The sequence below is a fragment of the Callorhinchus milii genome, unplaced genomic scaffold (genome assembly GCF_018977255.1).
Source record: "Callorhinchus milii isolate IMCB2004 unplaced genomic scaffold, IMCB_Cmil_1.0 Scaffold1, whole genome shotgun sequence".
Lineage (NCBI taxonomy): Eukaryota > Metazoa > Chordata > Chondrichthyes > Chimaeriformes > Callorhinchidae > Callorhinchus > Callorhinchus milii.
Genome location: NW_024704742.1, coordinates 35675856 through 35695199, shown reverse-complemented (window position 1 = coordinate 35695199; position 19344 = coordinate 35675856). Strand labels below are relative to the sequence as shown.

The following is a 19344-nucleotide window of genomic DNA, read 5'->3' as shown; positions in this document are numbered from 1 at the left end:
AAACTTCATTTGCCATCTCTCTGCTAATTCTGGCTGTTTGTTTATATGTTCTTGCATTCTTCTTCATTATTTACCAACCCCACTTTGGTGATGTCTTAAAGCTGCCTCCTCTTCCGGTGATCGTCGATGGACCAGTTGATATTTGCATAAACCAATCTGACCCATGCAGACCAGATTGTCTCATGGATGATCCACGGCCTGTGCAGAATTGGTTCTGCTCAGCCAGACCAGGGTTAGTGGTACAATTGACTTTAGTGACTCTGAGCTCAGGAGGTGGGGGGGGGAAGGAAATCAGTCAGTTCCAATTCCTGATTGCCGTCTGGTGACTCACATTAGAAAGTGCATTTATCAAGCAAAGGGCAGGATAAATCTCTGGTGTGCTGAGAGTTGACACTTGGGGCTCACATATGTGATCAGTGGCCCTTTGGCTGAGTGTACCAGAATACAGCTCATGCCAGAAGAAGTGGAAAGTGGAGGGAGTAAAAAATGTATTAAAGAAAAAGTATTAATTTCAAATAATTACTACTCAATATCGTTGTATTGACAGAATCTGCAAGTTAACTTGAAGATGATCTATATCTCATTGCAAAGAAAAAAATCAAAAAAGTACTTTTTATTGGCATGAGATATGATTCGGTGAATTCAACAGCTACATTTAAATTAAAACCGGATTGAAGGAAATCAATGATCAAAAAAAAACACTGCATGTTATTAAACTTTAACCAAAACCAGAAGAACATTCTGATATGATCACCCTTGAGTATTATACGGGGAGTCTAAGCTGAACCTAACCAGGACTACTAGCTACATGTTCAGAACAGGGCTTTAGTCTCCTTTAGTTGGTTTACACCAGGGGGGCTAGCTAAATCACTGACTGGTATATTGTTTTCAGTCAAATTTATTAGAGCAGCAACTCACTTCAACTGAATATTTTGAAGTTATATTGGAGTAAGAAGCAATGATTACATTTCTCATTAACTCATTATCGGAGTCCCGTAGTGTAGGGGTTAGCGCACGAGCCTTGCAAGCGAGAGGACCTGGGTTTGATTCCCAGGCAGGAGAAAACTTTAGGCAAGATTCCATACTCCAAATTAATGCTTACCCGGCAGTAAGTAGGAACCTGGTTGTTAAATCGATCGGCGGATTGATTTCTGGCGGACATGGTTTGTGTGACCAAAACATTGGTCACTCATTTGTTTGGGACAAGACACGTGCATATACGACTGCCAGCATGGTGGAAGGCGAACTGGATAGACCTTGGTCTTCTTTCACCGAGCAAATTCTTACGTTCGCACTCCATGGCTGTTTATGGAACATTGCTGTGCGCAATTGGCTCCCACGTTTCACCCACAAAACAATCAGTATATCCTGTGAAGTGTTTGAGATGTCTCAACGATGTGATAAGGCGCTATATCATAACAAGGATTACTATTATGAAGATTTGTTTCAAAAGGCTGGCCAGAATAAAGTCATGCTTGTGCTGAAAATAGCTGATACAGTGCCTCAATATGATGTTATGAGCATGCGCTGCCATCTTGTGGCAGCATAGCTAAAAGGTACAACACATTCAACATAGAAGGTACAGTATTCAGCAGTTGGTAACATGCACTGAAAGAATGAAGAAATTAAGGATTTTTATAGTGGCTTAATGTAATGTTGAAATGTCCCAAAGTGCTCATGGGTAATTATTGTCACATATAGTGACTGTAGGACTTCAAAACCTGCTGTAAATCTTGTCCCAAATACATGAGCAGTTCACCCGTACAGGTTCACAAAGAGTCAAATGTGTTCAAATTTGAAAAAATGAACAGTAAATTCACTATAGTTTTAGTTAAGGACTATCCAAACTGTAACAATTTGCCATTGATGCAACCCTAAAAGTTAAAATTGCACACCATTTCTACGATTTATATAAGAACAAACAAGCAGAACTGTGGTCATCAAATGTTGAATCTAATGGGAAAACATATACTGTAGTATAAATCTTTGTCTGACGTGGAAAGAGTGTTTAAGATGATGAATAGTGATGTGGAAAGAGACAAAAAAAGCAGATATTTAATTTGTTACGGTGATGAGAGAAAGTTCTCAGAGGAGCAACGGGAGTGAACATGCACTTTGTGGAAGGACATTCAGAGAGTCAGATCGCTTTATATACAGAACCACCTTTCTCTTGCAGATGCCAATTAACTTGCAGCTGATTACCAGCACTTTTTGCTTTGAATTCAGATTTCCAGCATTTACCATTTTCCTTTTAACCTTTCACACACACAGGACTACAGCACTACCTCACCCCTCACGCTGCTGAAACTCTGGTCCACGCCTTTATCACCTCAAGGCTGGACTATGGGAACTCTCTCCTCGCCGGCCTTCCCGCCACCTCCCTCCACAAGCTGCAGGTCATTCAGAACTCTGCAGCTCGTGTACTGTCCCGCACCAGGCTTCCCGACCACATCACTCCCACCCTCGCTCGCCTCCACTGGCTCCCCATCCCCCAGAGGATCGAATTCAAGATCCTCATCCTCACTTACAAGGCCATTAACAGCCTTGCACCCTCCTACCTCCCCGACCTACTATCCCCCTACCTACCTGCCCGTACCCTCCGTTCCTCTGGCTCCGGTCTGCTCCACATCCCCCGCCCCAACCGCCCTACCATCGGTGCCCGGGCCTTCAGCCTCTCAGCCCCGAGGTTCTGGAACTCCATCCCCCAGTGCCTTCGCCGCCTCCTCCCTTTCCTCCTTCAAGGCCGACCTCAAGACCTTTCTCTTTGACCGTGTCTTCAGCTCCCCTCTCGACTCTCTACCCTCTCCTCGCTCCCTCCCTTCCCTCCCCTCACCCTGACCATTTCCCCCCTCCTCGCTCCCTCCCTTCCCTCACCCTGACCATTTCCCCCCTGCTTGGGTCCTGACCCAACTGTACAGCGCCTTGGGACGTCCTTCCAACGTGAAAGGCGCTCTATAAATGGAATCTTGTTGTTGTTGTTGTCTTTATTGGTATTCTGATAAAAAGGGTCTTGTGGTGTACTCTGCAAACACACAATTTAAATGTGGGCTAATGCAATTTTAATAACATTATTTAACAAGATAAATAATAATACTGCATTTGCATTTTATATAACAATATTTGGGAAGATATCTCAAAATGCTTCACCAGATTTTAATGTAAAGGTGCAGTGATTGTGTATATTGTAGGTCAAAACCAGTATAAAAAAAAGAGTATGTGCCAATGAGTGACTTTATTTTAACAATGATAATTAGTTTGGGGTAGAAAATCTCAAACACATCAAAGTACAGAATTATCTAGATACCTGACTTTAAGAGCTGATCACAACTCTCTTGAAAGAATAACAACAACAAAATTACATTTGTATCGCGCCTTTTATGTCGGGAGGATGTCCCAAGGCGCTGGACAGAGTTACAGAGCTGAGCTGAGGGTCTGGATGTGGGAGGGGGAAGGGCAGGGGGGGAAGCAGGGAGATCGAAAGCAGGGTCGAAGAGGTGGGTTTTGAGGTGTGTCTTGAAGGTGGCGGAGGAGGGGGCGAGACGGAGGGACTGCAGGATGGAGCTCCAGAGGGTGGGTGCAGAGTGGCAGAAGGCCCACCCGCAGATAGTGGGGGGAGCAAGGCGGGGGACACGAAGTGGGCCGGAGCCCGCTGAGCGGAGGGAGCGAACAGGGCGAACAAAACAAGATGATGGAAGAGAAGGTGAGATTAAAGATATTGGCCTTCAGTTGGTCGACTTTAACTTTAGATTTTGTTCAGGAGATGTGTTTATCAATGATTCATAAAATACAGTTTGTTTCAAAATAAGAAGATGGAATCTCATCATACACATGATACTGAGCACTAACCAAATTAGTTTAGTGAAGATCTCTACAAAGAAAAAACACACAGAGCGGAAAAGGTAACATTTCATTGGACTCCCTTTCCATCCTGGAAGTGCATGAAAACAGAGCCTCTTGTTCTACCCCAGGGAGTTGAATAGGAAGGAAACTGAGGAAATTAACATAACTCCCACATTAATCTTTTCAAGAAGTGAACAGAAAGGTTTTGACCAACCTATCAAAACTTTTTTCGCATTGAGAGAAATCATCAAGGCCAGCTAATAACAAGCATCCTGTGTGTTAAGTGTGAATATAGTTTGTCTTTCAAATTGGAATGTGCTCAGCAATGTACTTTTTTGAAGGGCATCAGCAAGTATTATAACCCTTTTCAACAAGGAAATAAACTAATAAAATGCAAGAATAATCCTTTCTTGTCATTATCACTCAAGGCCATAAACCAATGTCACCTGGAGTGTGGGTGGAAGAGTAACTATTTCCAATGCACATTTAATAATAATTAAACAAACAATGACCAAAGAACCTTATAATGTACTGGAAGATTTTCTTGACTGCTATAATCTTTTTGCAGGATTTTTTGCAGGAAAAAGAACTCCTGAAAAATAGGATCTGAATTAAACCTAAATTTAAATTTTGCATGATCTTACATTTTAAGACAATAGTCCTGTATAAGGCTAACCTTCATAATAACCTAAACAACATCAGGCTTCAGTGTGGAATGATTTTTTTATCTCTGAATTTTACAAAAATAATGGACTATTGTCAATTTATGGCCAGTGTTAATCCTGATCAGAAGGTAAACATGCAAAAGATTAATTTAGAAGCAAGTTCAGTGACTAATATGTAAGAAATCCTCTGGATCCAACTCAAAGATGGAAATGAAATCCCAGTGTGAGTTGGGAAATCACTTTGGGAGAGGGGATTGCCATCTAGTGGTCATTTGGTGTTTTAGTGTCACACTTGACATCATAACTACTATTCATAAATACTCTTACCTCTCTGACCTGCTGAATCCCTATCAACCTGCTCCAGGTCTCCCGCCTGACCCACCCTACCATCGGTGGCCGAGCTTTCAGCCCCTCTGCCTTCACGCTCTGGAATTCCATCCCACAGTCCCTTCACCTCGCTTCCTCCCTTGCCTCCTTCAAGGCTGGTCTCAAGACCCTCTACGATCGTGCCTTTGGTCGCCCTCCCATCTCTCTGCCTTCCCTCACCTGTACCCCAACCCTCCCCCATGCTCGGGTCCTGACCACGACTGTCCAGCGCCTTGGGACGTCCTCCTGACGTGAAAGGCGCTCTATAAATTTAATTTTGTTGTTGTTGTTCAATTGTTGACTTCAGCACTAGTTGTCGAAACATTCAAACTTCACACCCATTTGACCTTAAAGACCATATTCCTTATTTGATATAATTTCTAAAAAAATTAGTCTCCTTTTCATCTGAACTGTAGGGTATAATTCAATACAATACCATTTATATTGCACCTCTCAGGTCTGGAGGACATCTCAAAGCGCTTGCCAGTGCTACCTGGGCACCCAAGCTGGGGGGTGAGCCAACAGGCAAAACTGAAAGTGCAATCAAAGTGAGGGGAGAGAGGGAGGGAGACAGAGGAACGCCCGGTTGAAGTTTGAGAGTGAGGGCAGAATGGCTGAGAGGTGACTCACCAATTGTGGGTGGATTGGGGGGGAGGGGGAAAGACGACATGAAGCAGGCAGTGATCACTGCGCAAACGGAACAGCCATACCTGAAGGGTTGAAGGAGGTTGCAGAGATAGGATGGGTCGAGATAGTGCAAGCATTTGAATGTGAGAACAAGCTCCCTACATGGGGCTTGAACACATAACCTTCTGACTCAGTGGTGAGAGTGCTATTAACTGCACCATGTTGACAAATTTACTGTAATAGTAAACAGCTAGGATAAGGATGTTAAGCTCACAGAGCCTGGTGCAGGAGAGGACACAAACTGTGCTCTAGATTCTGCAGCTTGTCTAGGGAAGAGCTGGCAAGGAGAGCATTAACTTAGCCAAATCTGGATGTGATGAAAGCATAGATGAAGGTCTCAGCAGAGTTGGGCAATGTTACAGAGAAAGCTGAGCAAATAAGAGCGTGGATGTGAGGTTGGGAATCAAGCATGACTCTAAGGTTCTATACTGGCTCCATGAGGTAGAGTGCACCACCATGCAGGTTAGCGCATAGGTTGTGAAGGTGTTGACAGGAATCAAGCAGGAAGGCCTTGATCTTGTTTAATTGCCTACAAATTCCCAGTCAATATACTTCACAGTAAAATCCTGTCAAGTGCTTTGAGATGTCTCGACAACATAAGGTGCTATATATTAAATGCAACGATTGTTAAAAGAGAGCCTTGAAAGAAAAAAAGGGGCAATTTACCGAGACCTATATTTGTGATGTGCAGTATATCTATTCCTGTATTTGCATTGAAATATACTGTACTTGCTTTCTTCTAAAGAAACGAGTTAATTGCTGAGTACATTCCAATTTGAAACACAGAGTATATTTAAAATATAATAATAATAATCATTGCATTTGATACAGCGCTTTTCACGTCTTCTAGACATTTCAAAGCGCTTCACAGAATAGACTGTAAAGTGAATTGACTGTATATTTGTGCGCGAAATGCGGCAGCCAATTGCGCACAGCAGTATCCCACAAACAGTCGTGGTTTAAAATTACCAATTTATTATTGTTTTTTTCTTGAGGGATTATTATCAGGCGTGTGGACTAAGGAAACTTGTCCAAAGTCTCACCCTGCCGGGAACCGAACCCAGGTCTCTCGCTTGCAAAGCTCTAACCACTGAGCTACAGGACTCCGCTATATTTGGAGGGTGTTGGCCAGAACGTCCTTCTCTTTTTGAATAGTACCATGGAATTTGTAACATCTATCTTGACAGGCAGACAGATTTTGGTTCAGAATCTTTCCGGGCTCACCTCGGAGAATGCAGCACCCCCTCAGGACTGCATTAGAGTATCAGCATAGACTATATGGGTTTCAGGTCCACAACTTTCTAACTCAGATATGAGAGCGCTACCAGCTAAGCACGGTGATGGGTTTCCGCATAGGTCAGACACCTGGCTGACCCAAAAGAAATACTATGTTGGCTTCAAACTTATTCTAAATCTAACCAAGGCAGTAGAACTAGTCTTCTTACATGTTAGAGATTCTGGTGTTTTACCTTTCTAACACTGAGTAATGGACAAATTCATTTGTTTTTTGCTTCTTCCTTCTTGCCTAGTCTGCATTTTGTGGCACTTTATGTTAGGTTGGGTAATTTTAACACTGACAATCATGGTGTTAATGCTGGCATCTTGCAGCATTACATCAACACTACCTCACTGGCCTACATCAAAGACAGTAAGTTACTGCAAATGTTGCCTGTAGAAAAAAGTACTGTCATCATTTTTGGTCTCTCCAAAGCACAGACAACTGAAAGCACACTGAAATTGTTGAAGAAATGATTGCATCCACTTTTGTCATCCTTTGAATTTAATAATCAACATATTGGTTGATGATGAATTGAGTTATTTTCAAATAATGCTGAAGTTCAGTTCAATAAAAGCACGAATGAAAAAAAACCTCAAAATAGATATTTGAATGGGTATAAATAAAAATCAATCTACAAATATTTTTGGTCATCTGGGTGTTTGACGCATGTGGAATCAATCACCATTCTTAAGAGTATCCAAACTAAGCTGAGATTTGCACCCACCTACACATGGAAATCCCGGAGATAGATTGTTGGAACGGAATACATGCTCTCTCCCGGGAGAGATGTATCCTGCTTACCTAATTCCAGAGAGTATTAGGTGCAGATTGGCAAGAGCCAGGAGTTGGCTCTTGCACTGAGGTACTGCTGGAGTCTAACTAGCTTTGGTTCAAAGCCTTTCTTGATTATGTCTGAATAGTCTCCTCCAAGGTAATGTGATAATAATCTCGTCTGACTCCCATCTATAACTCAGTGGTTAGAGCACTCACCTCGCAAGCGAGAGACCTGGGTTCTATTCACGGCAGGCCGAAATGTTGGGCAAGTTTCCTTACTCCACACGCCTCCGTTTACCTAGCAGTAAGTAGGTACCTGGTTGTTAATCGATTAGCGGATTGCTTTTCCAGAGATAATAATCCCTCAAAAAAAACAATAATAATTTGGTAGCTCAATCCACGGCTGTTGGTCGGAGTGCGCAATTGGCTACCGTGTTTTGCCTACAAATATACAGTTTACTTTACATTATATTCCGTGAGGTGCTTTGAGATATTCATAAGACGTGAAAAGCGCTATATCAAATGCAAAGATTATTATTATTATTATTATCCCCACTCAACTCCATTCCCCAGCACATGAAGTTCAAGATTCTTGTTCTCACTTTGAAATCCCTCCACATTCTTGTCCCACCCTATTTCTGCAACCTCCTTCACCATACCAACCCAACTACTCCTTTCACTCAGTGAACACTGGCCTGTCCCATCATTAGTGTCATCCCTATGGACGGACGGCTTTCAGCCACTCTGGTCCCACTCTCTGGGTTCTCCATTCCGGAGTCCCTCCAACTCGCTCCTTCGTTCCCCTCATTCAAGGCCCTCTTTGTAAGAGAAAGAGAGAGAAAGTCTCATTTCAGTGAGCGAGTAGTAAATGAATGGAAAAGGCTCCCTGGGGAGATGGTGGAAGCAGAAAGTGTCAATTCTTTCTAAAGCAAATTAGATATATTTCTGTGAGAAAATAACATAATATAATATTTATACCTGATAATTTGGTCACTCAATCCACGACTGTTTGTGGGACACTGCTGTGTGCAATTGGCTGCCGCTTTTCATGTACAAAATACAAACTCATTCCACTTTACAGTGTATCTTGTGAAGCGCTTTGACACGTCTCAACAATGTGATAAGGTGCTACATCAAATGCAAGGATTATTATTATTATTATCTTTCCCCTCATCATCCCCTTCAGCTTACACAGCCAGCTCGGGTGCCCAGCCAGCAAAATCACTTTTGATGACGCTCCTGATGTGAAAGGCACCATATAAATGTAAATGTTATTATTGTATTATGTATGAATCCAGAAGTGATTCAAATAGGAAAGCCGCTATCTGCAACATTTTCTCTAGCAATTACTGAATCAACTGCTCAGAAAAGATTAGTATTTCAGGATTTGGCACATCCATTGCAGGAGAAACAGTTAGATCCATTACTTCTTTACCTCTCCAGTTACCTTGGAAAACTAGTGACTTCTATTATCTCCAAATCTGTTGTGTTTTACTATTTTAGAAGGTTTTTAGATTTTTTTTCTATCATCCAACTAAGCTAATTAAATAGGGGGCAGCCTGAAGGCTTTATGTCAGGATAAGGAATATCTACATAAAATCACCTGCGTGAGGGGATAATTAAAAGTTCCAATTAAAAGTTCCTATACTGTACACAATCTATCTTGCATGCTAGCAATGTGTGCAAGAAGAGATGTGTTGAGGTTAGCATCACTCACACTTCACAGACGTGTCCAGTGATCCAAGAATTGCTATTTTGACTAATATCTGAACGAGGATTATCAAAATTGAGTTTAACCCACTTCATTGTGCTTTTGGGTACCCAAAGAAAGCCCATTTGAATTCCAATTTCCTGCACTTTGGTACATCCAAGCCAGTATTTCAGCATCAGATTTCTAATAACACTCTTTCCCATTATGGCAGAAATGACTGCCACATTTACCATCAAAAGTTTGCTGAAATTGCTAACCAAAGTAGTTATTATGTTTGATAAAATTACCTGTAAAGCACTGTGAGATGTTTCAATGTAATGAGGCAGAATACAAATGCAAATTGTTTCCTTCTGAATGTTTACAAATAAACTGAAACCGCTTTTTAAAAAAATGTAAACATACAAAGTACTGCCTGAATTGTGGTAATCTGTCACACAGCAAGGAGTGAATATGTGAGGAGATCTATAAAGGCTGTGAGTAAGGATGCAGATGAGAACAATTTTCAAAAATTAAAACAAATCGAAAAATTACCATGCTATTTCTTTGGATTATAATTTGCAGTATTTAGTAAGTACTCTAACTATGATCTCTTTTATTGAACTAAGTAATATCTGGCAAGTCTGCAAATGCACACAGTAATAATTACCAAACTTAAAAATTTATAAGGGCTGAAGTGGTTAACATTTACTGGCATAAAATTATGTTGTCAGCAGAACTCAATTAAATTAAAAAATATACATATATTTGACATCCATAAAAGCCACCACCACATGGATGCTTGAAGCAACAGTCCACTTAAATTGTAATGATACAATACATGGGCCATAAAGCAATGTGACCCACATCTGACTTAAAAAAAATCAACCAGGATGTGAGTTACAGATTGAATTGCTCTCAAAACAATTATGAAGTTGCAATATTGAATTTATGATAAGAGAATATTTTATAATGCTGAATTAAAAAGTACATCTAAGTTGCAAGAAATACTGCATTAGTACACAAAATGAAATGTAAGATTTTGTAAAATTAATTAAACAGCACTTTGTCATATTCTAGAAATTTTAGACTTTATTTGGTAATTACAGCTCTCTACAAATTTGAAGCATAAAAAAAGGAATTAAATAAGATGCAATACTGCAAAGTAAATTTCCCTTCATATATTAGGTACACCCAACACAGAAAAATTCTGTATCAGCTTGAAATGTTAATTACAATGTTAGTTCAATTACTAGAAAGACGCTGAATGCGATTAATGGAAGCAGGTCAGATCTTGTGCCCATTCATATATTATATACTCCCAGATTTGTGCACAGATTGGAGAAAAAGCTGATATTTACATAGCAGGTCATGTGCCCTGATTTTGGTTTAATTAAAGAAAAATCTGTGAACCTCTGGCCTTTTGTAAGCAAGCCAAAGGAATCATTTTTATTTTAAAATTTCATAAACATACAAAAATGCAGCAGAAACAGCCCCAAAAGTAGCTGACCTTTCAAAAAAGCATTTCTTTTCAATGCAACAAAATATTGGTGTCGGCCTTCCTCAGTTGACAGTACTGTTGACTCTGAGACAGACATTTGTGGGTTCAAGCCCTATGTGAGGACTTTGAACTAACATAGCTTCGCGTGACACTTGATCACAGTGCTGGGGTGCTTGTATTGTTGAAGGCTCCAACCTTCGGATGAGTCTTTAAAGAGGGATGGTGGGTACAGAATATCCAACTACACAGTGAGAGAGACTGTGTTCAGAGTATCTAAACATACAGTGAGAAGGGTTAGATGCAGAGAATCTAACAACTGTGAAAGATGTTACAACAACAACTTGCATTTATATCGCGCTCCTCAAGCAGGGTAGTGTCCCAGAGTGCTTGAAAGTGGGGGAGCATGACGCCGAGCCGTAACCTACAGATCCTATCTCTCACACTATCTCCATTTCATCTCCACAAACGGTGTTTCCTCTCACCCCCACACCATCTTGTGCGGCATTTCTCAGGACTCTGTCCTATGTCCTTTGTCAAGACTTGATTTTGCAGTTCACCGAATGTTATTAAAGAGCCAAATGCACTGAAACAGGACTCCCTCCCACTCCACACTCCCTTCAAAGGACCACACAAGGGAAGCAAGCCCACTGTGATTTGCACCCACTGAAACAAATGTGAATCTCTTACTGAAGCAAATGTGAATCTCACCTCCTCTCCTCTCACCTCAACCTTCACGGTTCTGTCCATTTCATCTCCACAAACGGCTCCTCCTCTAGCCCCCACACCATCTTGTGCGGAGTTCTTCGGGGCTGTCCTTAGTCCCCTCTTTTTCAATATCTATATGCTCCCTCTTGGTGACATCATCCGCAGACATGGGATCAATTTCCACATGTATGTAGATGACACCCAACTGTACTTCTCTGCCTCCACCCTCGATTCCAGGACCACTGCTGTCCTGACAGAATGTCTGTCAGACATCAAGTCCTGGATGAGAGCGAACTTTCTTCAGTTGAACGTCAACAAGGCCGAGGCTCTACTGATTGGCTCCCGTCAGCGCCTCCTCACCCCAGGTGCTGACAGCCTCACCATCCATGGTTGCTCACTCCACCTTACTAAGCCAGTCCGGGACATTGGCGTCCTGTTTGAGTCTCAACTGTCTTTTCTGCTCCACGTCCGCGCCATGACCCGCTCTGCCTTCCCCCACCTCTGTAACATCACCCCGGCTCCGCCACTGCCTCACCCCTCAGGGCACCGGACCCTCATCCACGCATTCATCACATCGAGGCTTCTCTTCTCTCCACAGGCTGCAGTCCATCCAGAACTCTGCAGCTCGTGTCCTCTCCCACACCGGTCTCAGTGGCCCCATCACACCCACCCTCGCCCGGCTCCACTGGCTCCCCATTCCCCAGGGGATGGAGTTCAAAATCCTCGCCCTCGCCTTCAAGGCCCTCCACGGACTTGCTCCTTCCTACCTCCTCGATCTGCTAACCACATATCAACCTGTCCGCTCCCTCTGCTCAGCAGGATGTGGCCTCCTCCACGTTCCCCATCCGGACCGCCCACCCACCATCGGCAGTCGGGACTTTAGCATTTCTTCCCCCACCCTTTGGAACTCCATCCCACATTCTCTTCGCCTCGCTCCCTCCCTTGCCTCCTTTAAGGCACGTCTCAAAACCCTCCTCTTCGACCACACCTTCAGCCACCCTCCCCGATCTCGAACCCTAGCCCGGGTCCAAATCCCTGACCGTCCAGTGCCTTGGGATATCCTCACAACGTGAAAGACGTTACACAAATGTACTTTTGTATTGTATTGTACAGAGTATCTGACTTCAGTAAGAGGTTCGGTTAAGAGAATCTGACCAAATAAGATTACCTGTCTGCCATAGTGAGAGATACAGACTGACCACAGTGACCGTGCCTTCAGCTCCCCTCTCGACTCTCTACCCCCTCCTCGCTCCCTCCCTTCCCTCCCCTCACCCTGACCATTTCCCCCCTGCTCGGGTCCTGACCCAACTGTACAGTGCCTTGGGACGTCCTCCCGACGTGAAAGGCGCTCTATAAATGGAATCTTGTTGTTGTTGTTGTTGTTGTTGACTGACCACAGTGAGAGGTGATGCACAGACTGGCCACAGTGAGAGGTGAGGTAGTGACTGACCACAATGAGAGGTGATGTACAGACTGACCACAGTGAGAGGTACAGACTGACCACAGTGAGAGGTGATGTACAGAATGACCACAGTGAGAGGTGATGTACAGACTGACCACAGTGAGAGGTGATGTAAAGACTGACCACAGTGAGAGGTGACGCACAGACTGACCACAGTGAGAGGTGATGTATAGAATGACCACAGTGAGAGGTGATATACAGACTGACCACAGTGAGAAGTGATGGACAGACTGACCACAGTGAGTGGTGAGATAGTGACTGACCACAGTGAGAGGTATAGACTGACCACAGTGAGCGGTGATGTACAGACTGACCCCAGTGAGAGGTGATGTACAGACTGACCACAGTGAGAGGTATAGACTGACCACAGTGAGAGGTGATGTACAGACTGACCTCAGTGAGAGGTATAGACTGACCACAGTGAGAGGTATAGACTGACCACAGTGAGAGGTATAGACTGACCACAGTGAGAGGTATAGACTGACCACAGTGAGAGGTGATGTACAGACTGACCTCAGTGAGAGGTATAGACTGACCACAGTGAGAGGTATAGACTGACCACAGTGAGAGGTATAGACTGACCACAGTGAGAGGTATAGACTGACCACAGTGAGAGGTATAGACTAACCACAGTGAGATGTACAGACTGACCTCAGTGAGAGGTATAGACTGACCACAGTGAGAGGTATAGACTGACCACAGTGAGAGGTATAGACTGACCACAGTGAGAGGTATAGACTGACCACAGTGAGAGGTATAGACTGACCACAGTGAGAGGTATAGACTGACCACAGTGAGAGGTATAGACTGACCACAGTGAGAGGTATAGACTGACCACAGTGAGAGGTGAGGGACAGTGCCGGTGCTGACCCGCTGTGGGCGGGAGCGGTGCTCGGGTGAGGACCACTGACCTCTAAATAGAACAGATCCTGAGACGTGATCTGCGAGTCCAAGAAATCCTCGTAAGTGTCGAACTCGGTGACAATATTGTCCACCGCCGAACCTGAAGCGTCGCCCAACATATTTAACAGATCCACAAACTTCCCGACTACTGCCTCCTGGCAACTGTGACTTCCGGTCGCCGGCAGTCTGTTTACTATAGCAACCGTGGCGTCTGGCCATTGGCTAGGCTGTTACCATAGCAACCATTACTTCCGGCCACTGTGCACGTTGTTTACCATGTTAAGTGTGATGATGGGTCACCACCCTTGTTACCACAGCAACCGTGGCGCGATGAGTGAGCAGATGTTTACCATAGCAACCGTGACTTCCGGTCAGTGCGTGGCTGTTTGCCGTAGCAACCGCGACTTCCGGTCACTGAGTAGCTGTTTGCCGTAGCAACCGTGACTTCCGGCCACAGCCCTGGTTCACAATGAGAGAACAACCAAATTACATTTGTAAAGTGCCTTTCACATCCCAAGGCGCTGGACCAGAGCCGGGGGTCGGGGTGGGGGAGGGCAGTGGGGGGGAAGCAGGGAGATCAAAAGCACGGTCGAAGAGGAGCGTCTTGAGGTGGGTCTTGAAGGTTGCGAGGGAGGGGGCGAGACGGAGGGACTGGGGGATGGAGTTCCAGAGAGTGGGGGCAGAGTGGCGGAAGGCCCGTCCGCCGATAGTGGGCCGAGCGAGGCGTGAGACGTGAAGCAGGCCGGAGCCCGCTGAGCGGAGGGAGCGAACAGGATGGTAGGGGGTTAGGAGGTCAGAGAGGTAGGGGGGAGCAAGACTGGAGGGCTTTGAAGGTGAGGACCAGGATCTTGAACTGTATTCTCTGTGTGATGGGAAGCCAGTGGAGTCGGGTGAGGATGGGGGTGATGGGATCGCGGAGCCTGGTGTGGGAGAGGACACGGGCTGCAGAGTTCTGGGTGATCTGCAGCCTGTGGAGGGAGGACTTGGGGAAGCCGACAAAGCATTGAGTTTACATAGTCGAGCCTCGATGTAATGAAGGCATGTATGAGGGTTTCGGTGGCCTGCGGTGTGAGACAGTGTCGGAGCCGGACAATGTTGCGGAGGTGGGGGAAGGCAGAGCGGGTCATGGCGCAGATGTGGGGTAGAAAGGATAGTTGAGGGTCAAACAAGACCCCCAAAGTTTCGGACTGGCTTAGTAAGGTGCAGTGTTCAACCACGGATGGTGATGCTGTCAGCGCCTGAGGTGTGGAGGCGCTGACGGGTCCCAATCAGGAGAGCCTCGGTCTTGTTGACGTTCAACTGAGGAAAGTTTGCTCTCATCCACGACTTGATGTCTGACAGACAGTCAGCACAGCAGTGGTCCTGGAGTCAAGTGTGGAGGCAGAGAGGTAGAGTTGGGTGTCATCTGCATACGTTTGGAAGTTGACCCCATGTCTGCGGATGATGTCACCAAGAGGGAGCATATGGATGTTGAAGAGGAGGGGTCCAAGGACAGAGCATTAAGGAACCCCGCACAAGATGGTCCGGGGGCTAGAGGAGAAGCTGTTTGTGGAGATGAAGTGCTGGTGGTGTGAGAGGTACGATCTGAACCAGTCAAGATCAGCGCCATGGAGACAGGTGAGAGGAGAAGCGGTGGATGAGGATAGAGTGGTCGACGGTATCAAAAGCAGCAGAGAAGTCAAGGAGGACCAGGAGGCAGAGGGAGCCCTGGTCGCAGATAGACAGAATGTCATTTGTCACTTTGACCAGGGCTGTGGGCAGCACGGAAACTCGATTGGAGGGGTTCAAGAAGGGAGTGGCGGGAGAGGAAGGAGCAAAGCTGTGAAGCAACAACCCGTTCCAGGACCTTGGAGAGGAAGGGGAGGTTGGAGATGGGACGGTAGTTAGGGAGTAGAGAAGGGGCCACGGAGGATTTTTTAAGGATAGGACTGATGACAGCGTTTTTTAATGGTGTGGGAACAGTACCAGAGGACAGGGAGAGGTTTACGATGTTAGTAAGTAGAGGGGCAAGGAGGTGGAGCTGTGAGGTAAGGAGAGGGGTAGGGATGGTGTCGAGCGAGCAGGTGGTAGGTTTCATATGGGCTATGGTGGTGATGAGAGAGGAGGGGGAGACAGGTTTAAAGATGTGGAGGAAGGGATGGGTAGGGGCCAGGTTGGGAGGAGAGGGAGTTGTGGAGAAGAGGAGGATAGGTCATTGCGGGAGGACGCCCAGAGGGGAAGGAGTTCAGATGACTCCAATGCAGCTGAGGGGGGAGATTTTTTTCCAGGGGTAGTAGGAGATGGAGGTCGGTTGGGTGGCGGTGGGGAGAGGGATTGAGGAATTAAGGGAAATTAAGTGATGGTCCAAAGGGAGAGAAGGGAGGAGTTCTCTTTAGGTCTGAGTTAATAATAACAATAATCCTTGCATTTGTTCCTTGCATCTGGTCTTTTGGATAAGATGTTAAATCGAGGACTCGTAACGTTGACTCACTTTCCTTTCTTCATAGATGCTGCCTGACCTGCTGACTTCTGTTTTGTTTCAGATTTCCAGCATCTGCAGTATTTTGTGTTTTGTTTATAATGTAAAGTGGTTTGCCTTGGTATCTTTAACATCCCCCTGAACAGGTATATTAGTCCTCGGTTTAACCTCTTATCCAAAGGACGGCACCTCTGACAATGAAACACTCCCCCAGCACAGCATTGAAACATCATCTTAGACGATGTGATTCCAATTCCTGACCTGGCGCTTGAACCTACAACCTTCTGACTCAGAAGCGAGAGTGCTATCACTAAGCCACTGGATCCAAGGTGGAAAGACTGGCATTGGAAGATTGTATTACTGTACATTGTATTTAATGTTTCATTACGTTTGCCCAAAATGGGTAAGAGATGGAATCAATGTGTTTTATTTTTATACTGTACCAGATGCTATAGAAAGGTAATAGTGTCATTATTCTTTGACTATGTTACTCAATTTGCTTCTATAGTAATCTTTGAACACAAGTTTTGACAAAACCAGAGCACTTTAAAATTCAACTCAACGAATGTAAAAAAAAGTGTTATGTATTTCTTACTTTCAGGAAATTTTTTGACATGCTTCAGTGAATTTATGTCCATCAAATGTGAGGAATAAAGATAACAAAACAGAAAATTGAACATGGTTTCATGGATGAAGGCAATTTAAATTTTTGTGTGTGACATGGAAATGCTTTATTCTCTGTGATTGAGATTAAGCTGCTGACACAAGTTCAACTGATGAATGTGATAACTGATGAATTTTGTTTATCCTGAAAAGCAAGCAAAATTCTGGTTGTAAATTTGCTGGGGTTTTCAGAACTTGAAGTAACGCAATGGAGCAGGATAAAAAATTCTGTCTTATGACAAATGAATCACCAACATTTGCAGCTCAACTCAATTTCAGTAACTTCAGGAGAGTACATATCTACTTCCCACACCACTACAAAACTATTGTATGAGTCCAGTGATCTGGCCTCACCACACCCCCTCCCCCCCCATTTATCTTACTCCTAAGGGTAGTGCAGCTATCAAAGACAAAGTTGAATTTGTTGTTTTTGCTAGCAGATCCCTGTTTAATGTATGTTATAAATTTTAAAATTTTCATTATCAATATCCACAATTTTATTTCTTTCAGCAGAAGAAACTAAATGAACAAAAATTCAGCAAATTCCTTGATTTTAGCCAGGGAGGTAGGCAATCCTACAATATGTTTCACTCAGAATAAATCAAATGACACCAATAATACGTTTTCTGTCAACAAGTCTATGGCTGGACCAGTCAGTCTACAGATACCATTCAAAATGTCTCCAGCAATAAATATCATTCAATGACTTGTAACAAACTAATAACTCTAATAAATAGCCAAATTATTATTATTCCTACAAATATCAGTTAAATCACTTAACTGAGAGGTTTACTAAAAATCCAGTTGCTTGTTTTTTATGTGTAACTCACCAATAGGAGGAATATGAGAATACATCCTGTTTTCCTTCATTCTGTGTGGACAGGTACCTATCCAACCATTCAGTAGTTCACCCACTGGAGGGCCTTCATTCCCACTTTTGGAGCCCAAATCAACCAAATGGTTTGTGACTATCAGTATCCTTTAACAGACAAGCAATGTGAGATGTCAATACTCCAACTTTTCTCCATTTGGAAAAGTTGTGCTTTTAAGCCACGGGAGAGATTCAAACCAATGACTAAAATTTGGTGTTTTGAATTTAACACTTCTAATGAAATGTTCACAGGAGGTAGGAACAATGTCAATTGTTTTGTCAAATGCCCAAGACCAATTAATTAGACACCTTTTTTTTACAGTTTTTTTTGCTAATATTATTTGTCTCCTTTAATTTGTAGTACATGTCAAATGTTCAACTTTAAAATGGTCACAGAAGGAATTCAACTTCTATGAATAAATCAATATGACAATAGATAATCATTTAGCCGTATTATACGTTGAGTGCCTGTGTTGGACACTCAACAAAGTGTCCAAATAAAGGATTATTTTCCTTCACCGTGGAATGAAGGAAAGCAGGATTTCATTCTCATATTCCTCCTAATGGTGGGTTACACAGTAAAAACAAGCAAATGGATTTTAGTAACCTTCTAAATTAAGTGATTTAACTGATATTTTAGTGTGAATTATACAGTCTTATACAGTTAAAATTCTGATTATTTTTGATGAATGACTATTTGTTACAATCAATTATAACATTTAGCCACATTAAATTAAACATAATCCTTTAGAGTTAATTAATAAATTTTTGACTGACCAACATTTTAGGAGCCCTGTAGCTCAGTGGTTAGAGCACTCACCTCGTAAGGGAGAGACCTGGGTTCTAGTCCCAGCAGGGCAAAATGTTGGGCGAGTTTCCTTACTCCACATGCTTCTCTTTAACTAGCAGTAAGTAGGAACCTGGTTGTTAGTCGATTGGCGGATCACTTTTCTGGGGATTATAATCCCTCAAAAACAAATAATAAATTGGCCACTCAATCCACGACTGTGGGACACTGTTGTGCGCAATTGGTTGCCGCGTTTTGCCCACAAATATACAGTCAATTCACTTTACAGTATATTCTGTGAAGCATCTTGAGACGTCTAGAAGACATGAAAAGCTAAGCTATATCAAATGCAAAGATTATTATTTTATAAACTATCTCCACAAATATTTTCGTAATCACAATGATGCACACAGTAGAGCATTACACTTTACTTGCACTCAGCCTCTGGGCATGAGTAAATTTGTACCTCACAATCTAACTGGTCTTCCAGCATTGATTTCCTCTATTGCAGATACCCATTGAATCATTGTCTTTTCAGCATAACTTTTGCATGTTTATTCTGCCTGCTATTGATAATCCTTACATTCCAAAAATTAGGTCGTTAGAGATAAAAAACTGAATGCTCAAAATGTAGAGCAAATCAATTAGCCTGTAAAGGAGAAAGATATTAGCATGTTGGATTCACTTATTTGAAAA

General features: G+C 43.5%; 1 protein-coding gene and 1 non-coding gene across 2 annotated transcripts in view; one reads left to right on the top strand and one right to left on the bottom strand.

Moving 5' to 3' along the window:
* cfap299 (cilia and flagella associated protein 299) overlaps positions 1-14046 on the bottom strand; it is a 246965-nt gene extending 232919 nt beyond the window's left edge. Inside the window, exon 1 of the mRNA XM_007896966.1 lies at positions 13878-14046. Within this exon, the coding sequence (XP_007895157.1) occupies positions 13878-13988 (111 nt within the window). The 5' untranslated portion in view covers positions 13989-14046. The remainder of the gene's footprint in view (positions 1-13877) is intronic.
* A 4604-nt stretch (positions 14047-18650) lies between these two features.
* On the top strand, positions 18651-18722 carry trnat-cgu. Its single transcript has one exon. It is a non-coding gene; the product is annotated as a tRNA-Thr (tRNA).
* The last annotated feature ends 622 nt before the right edge of the window (positions 18723-19344 follow it).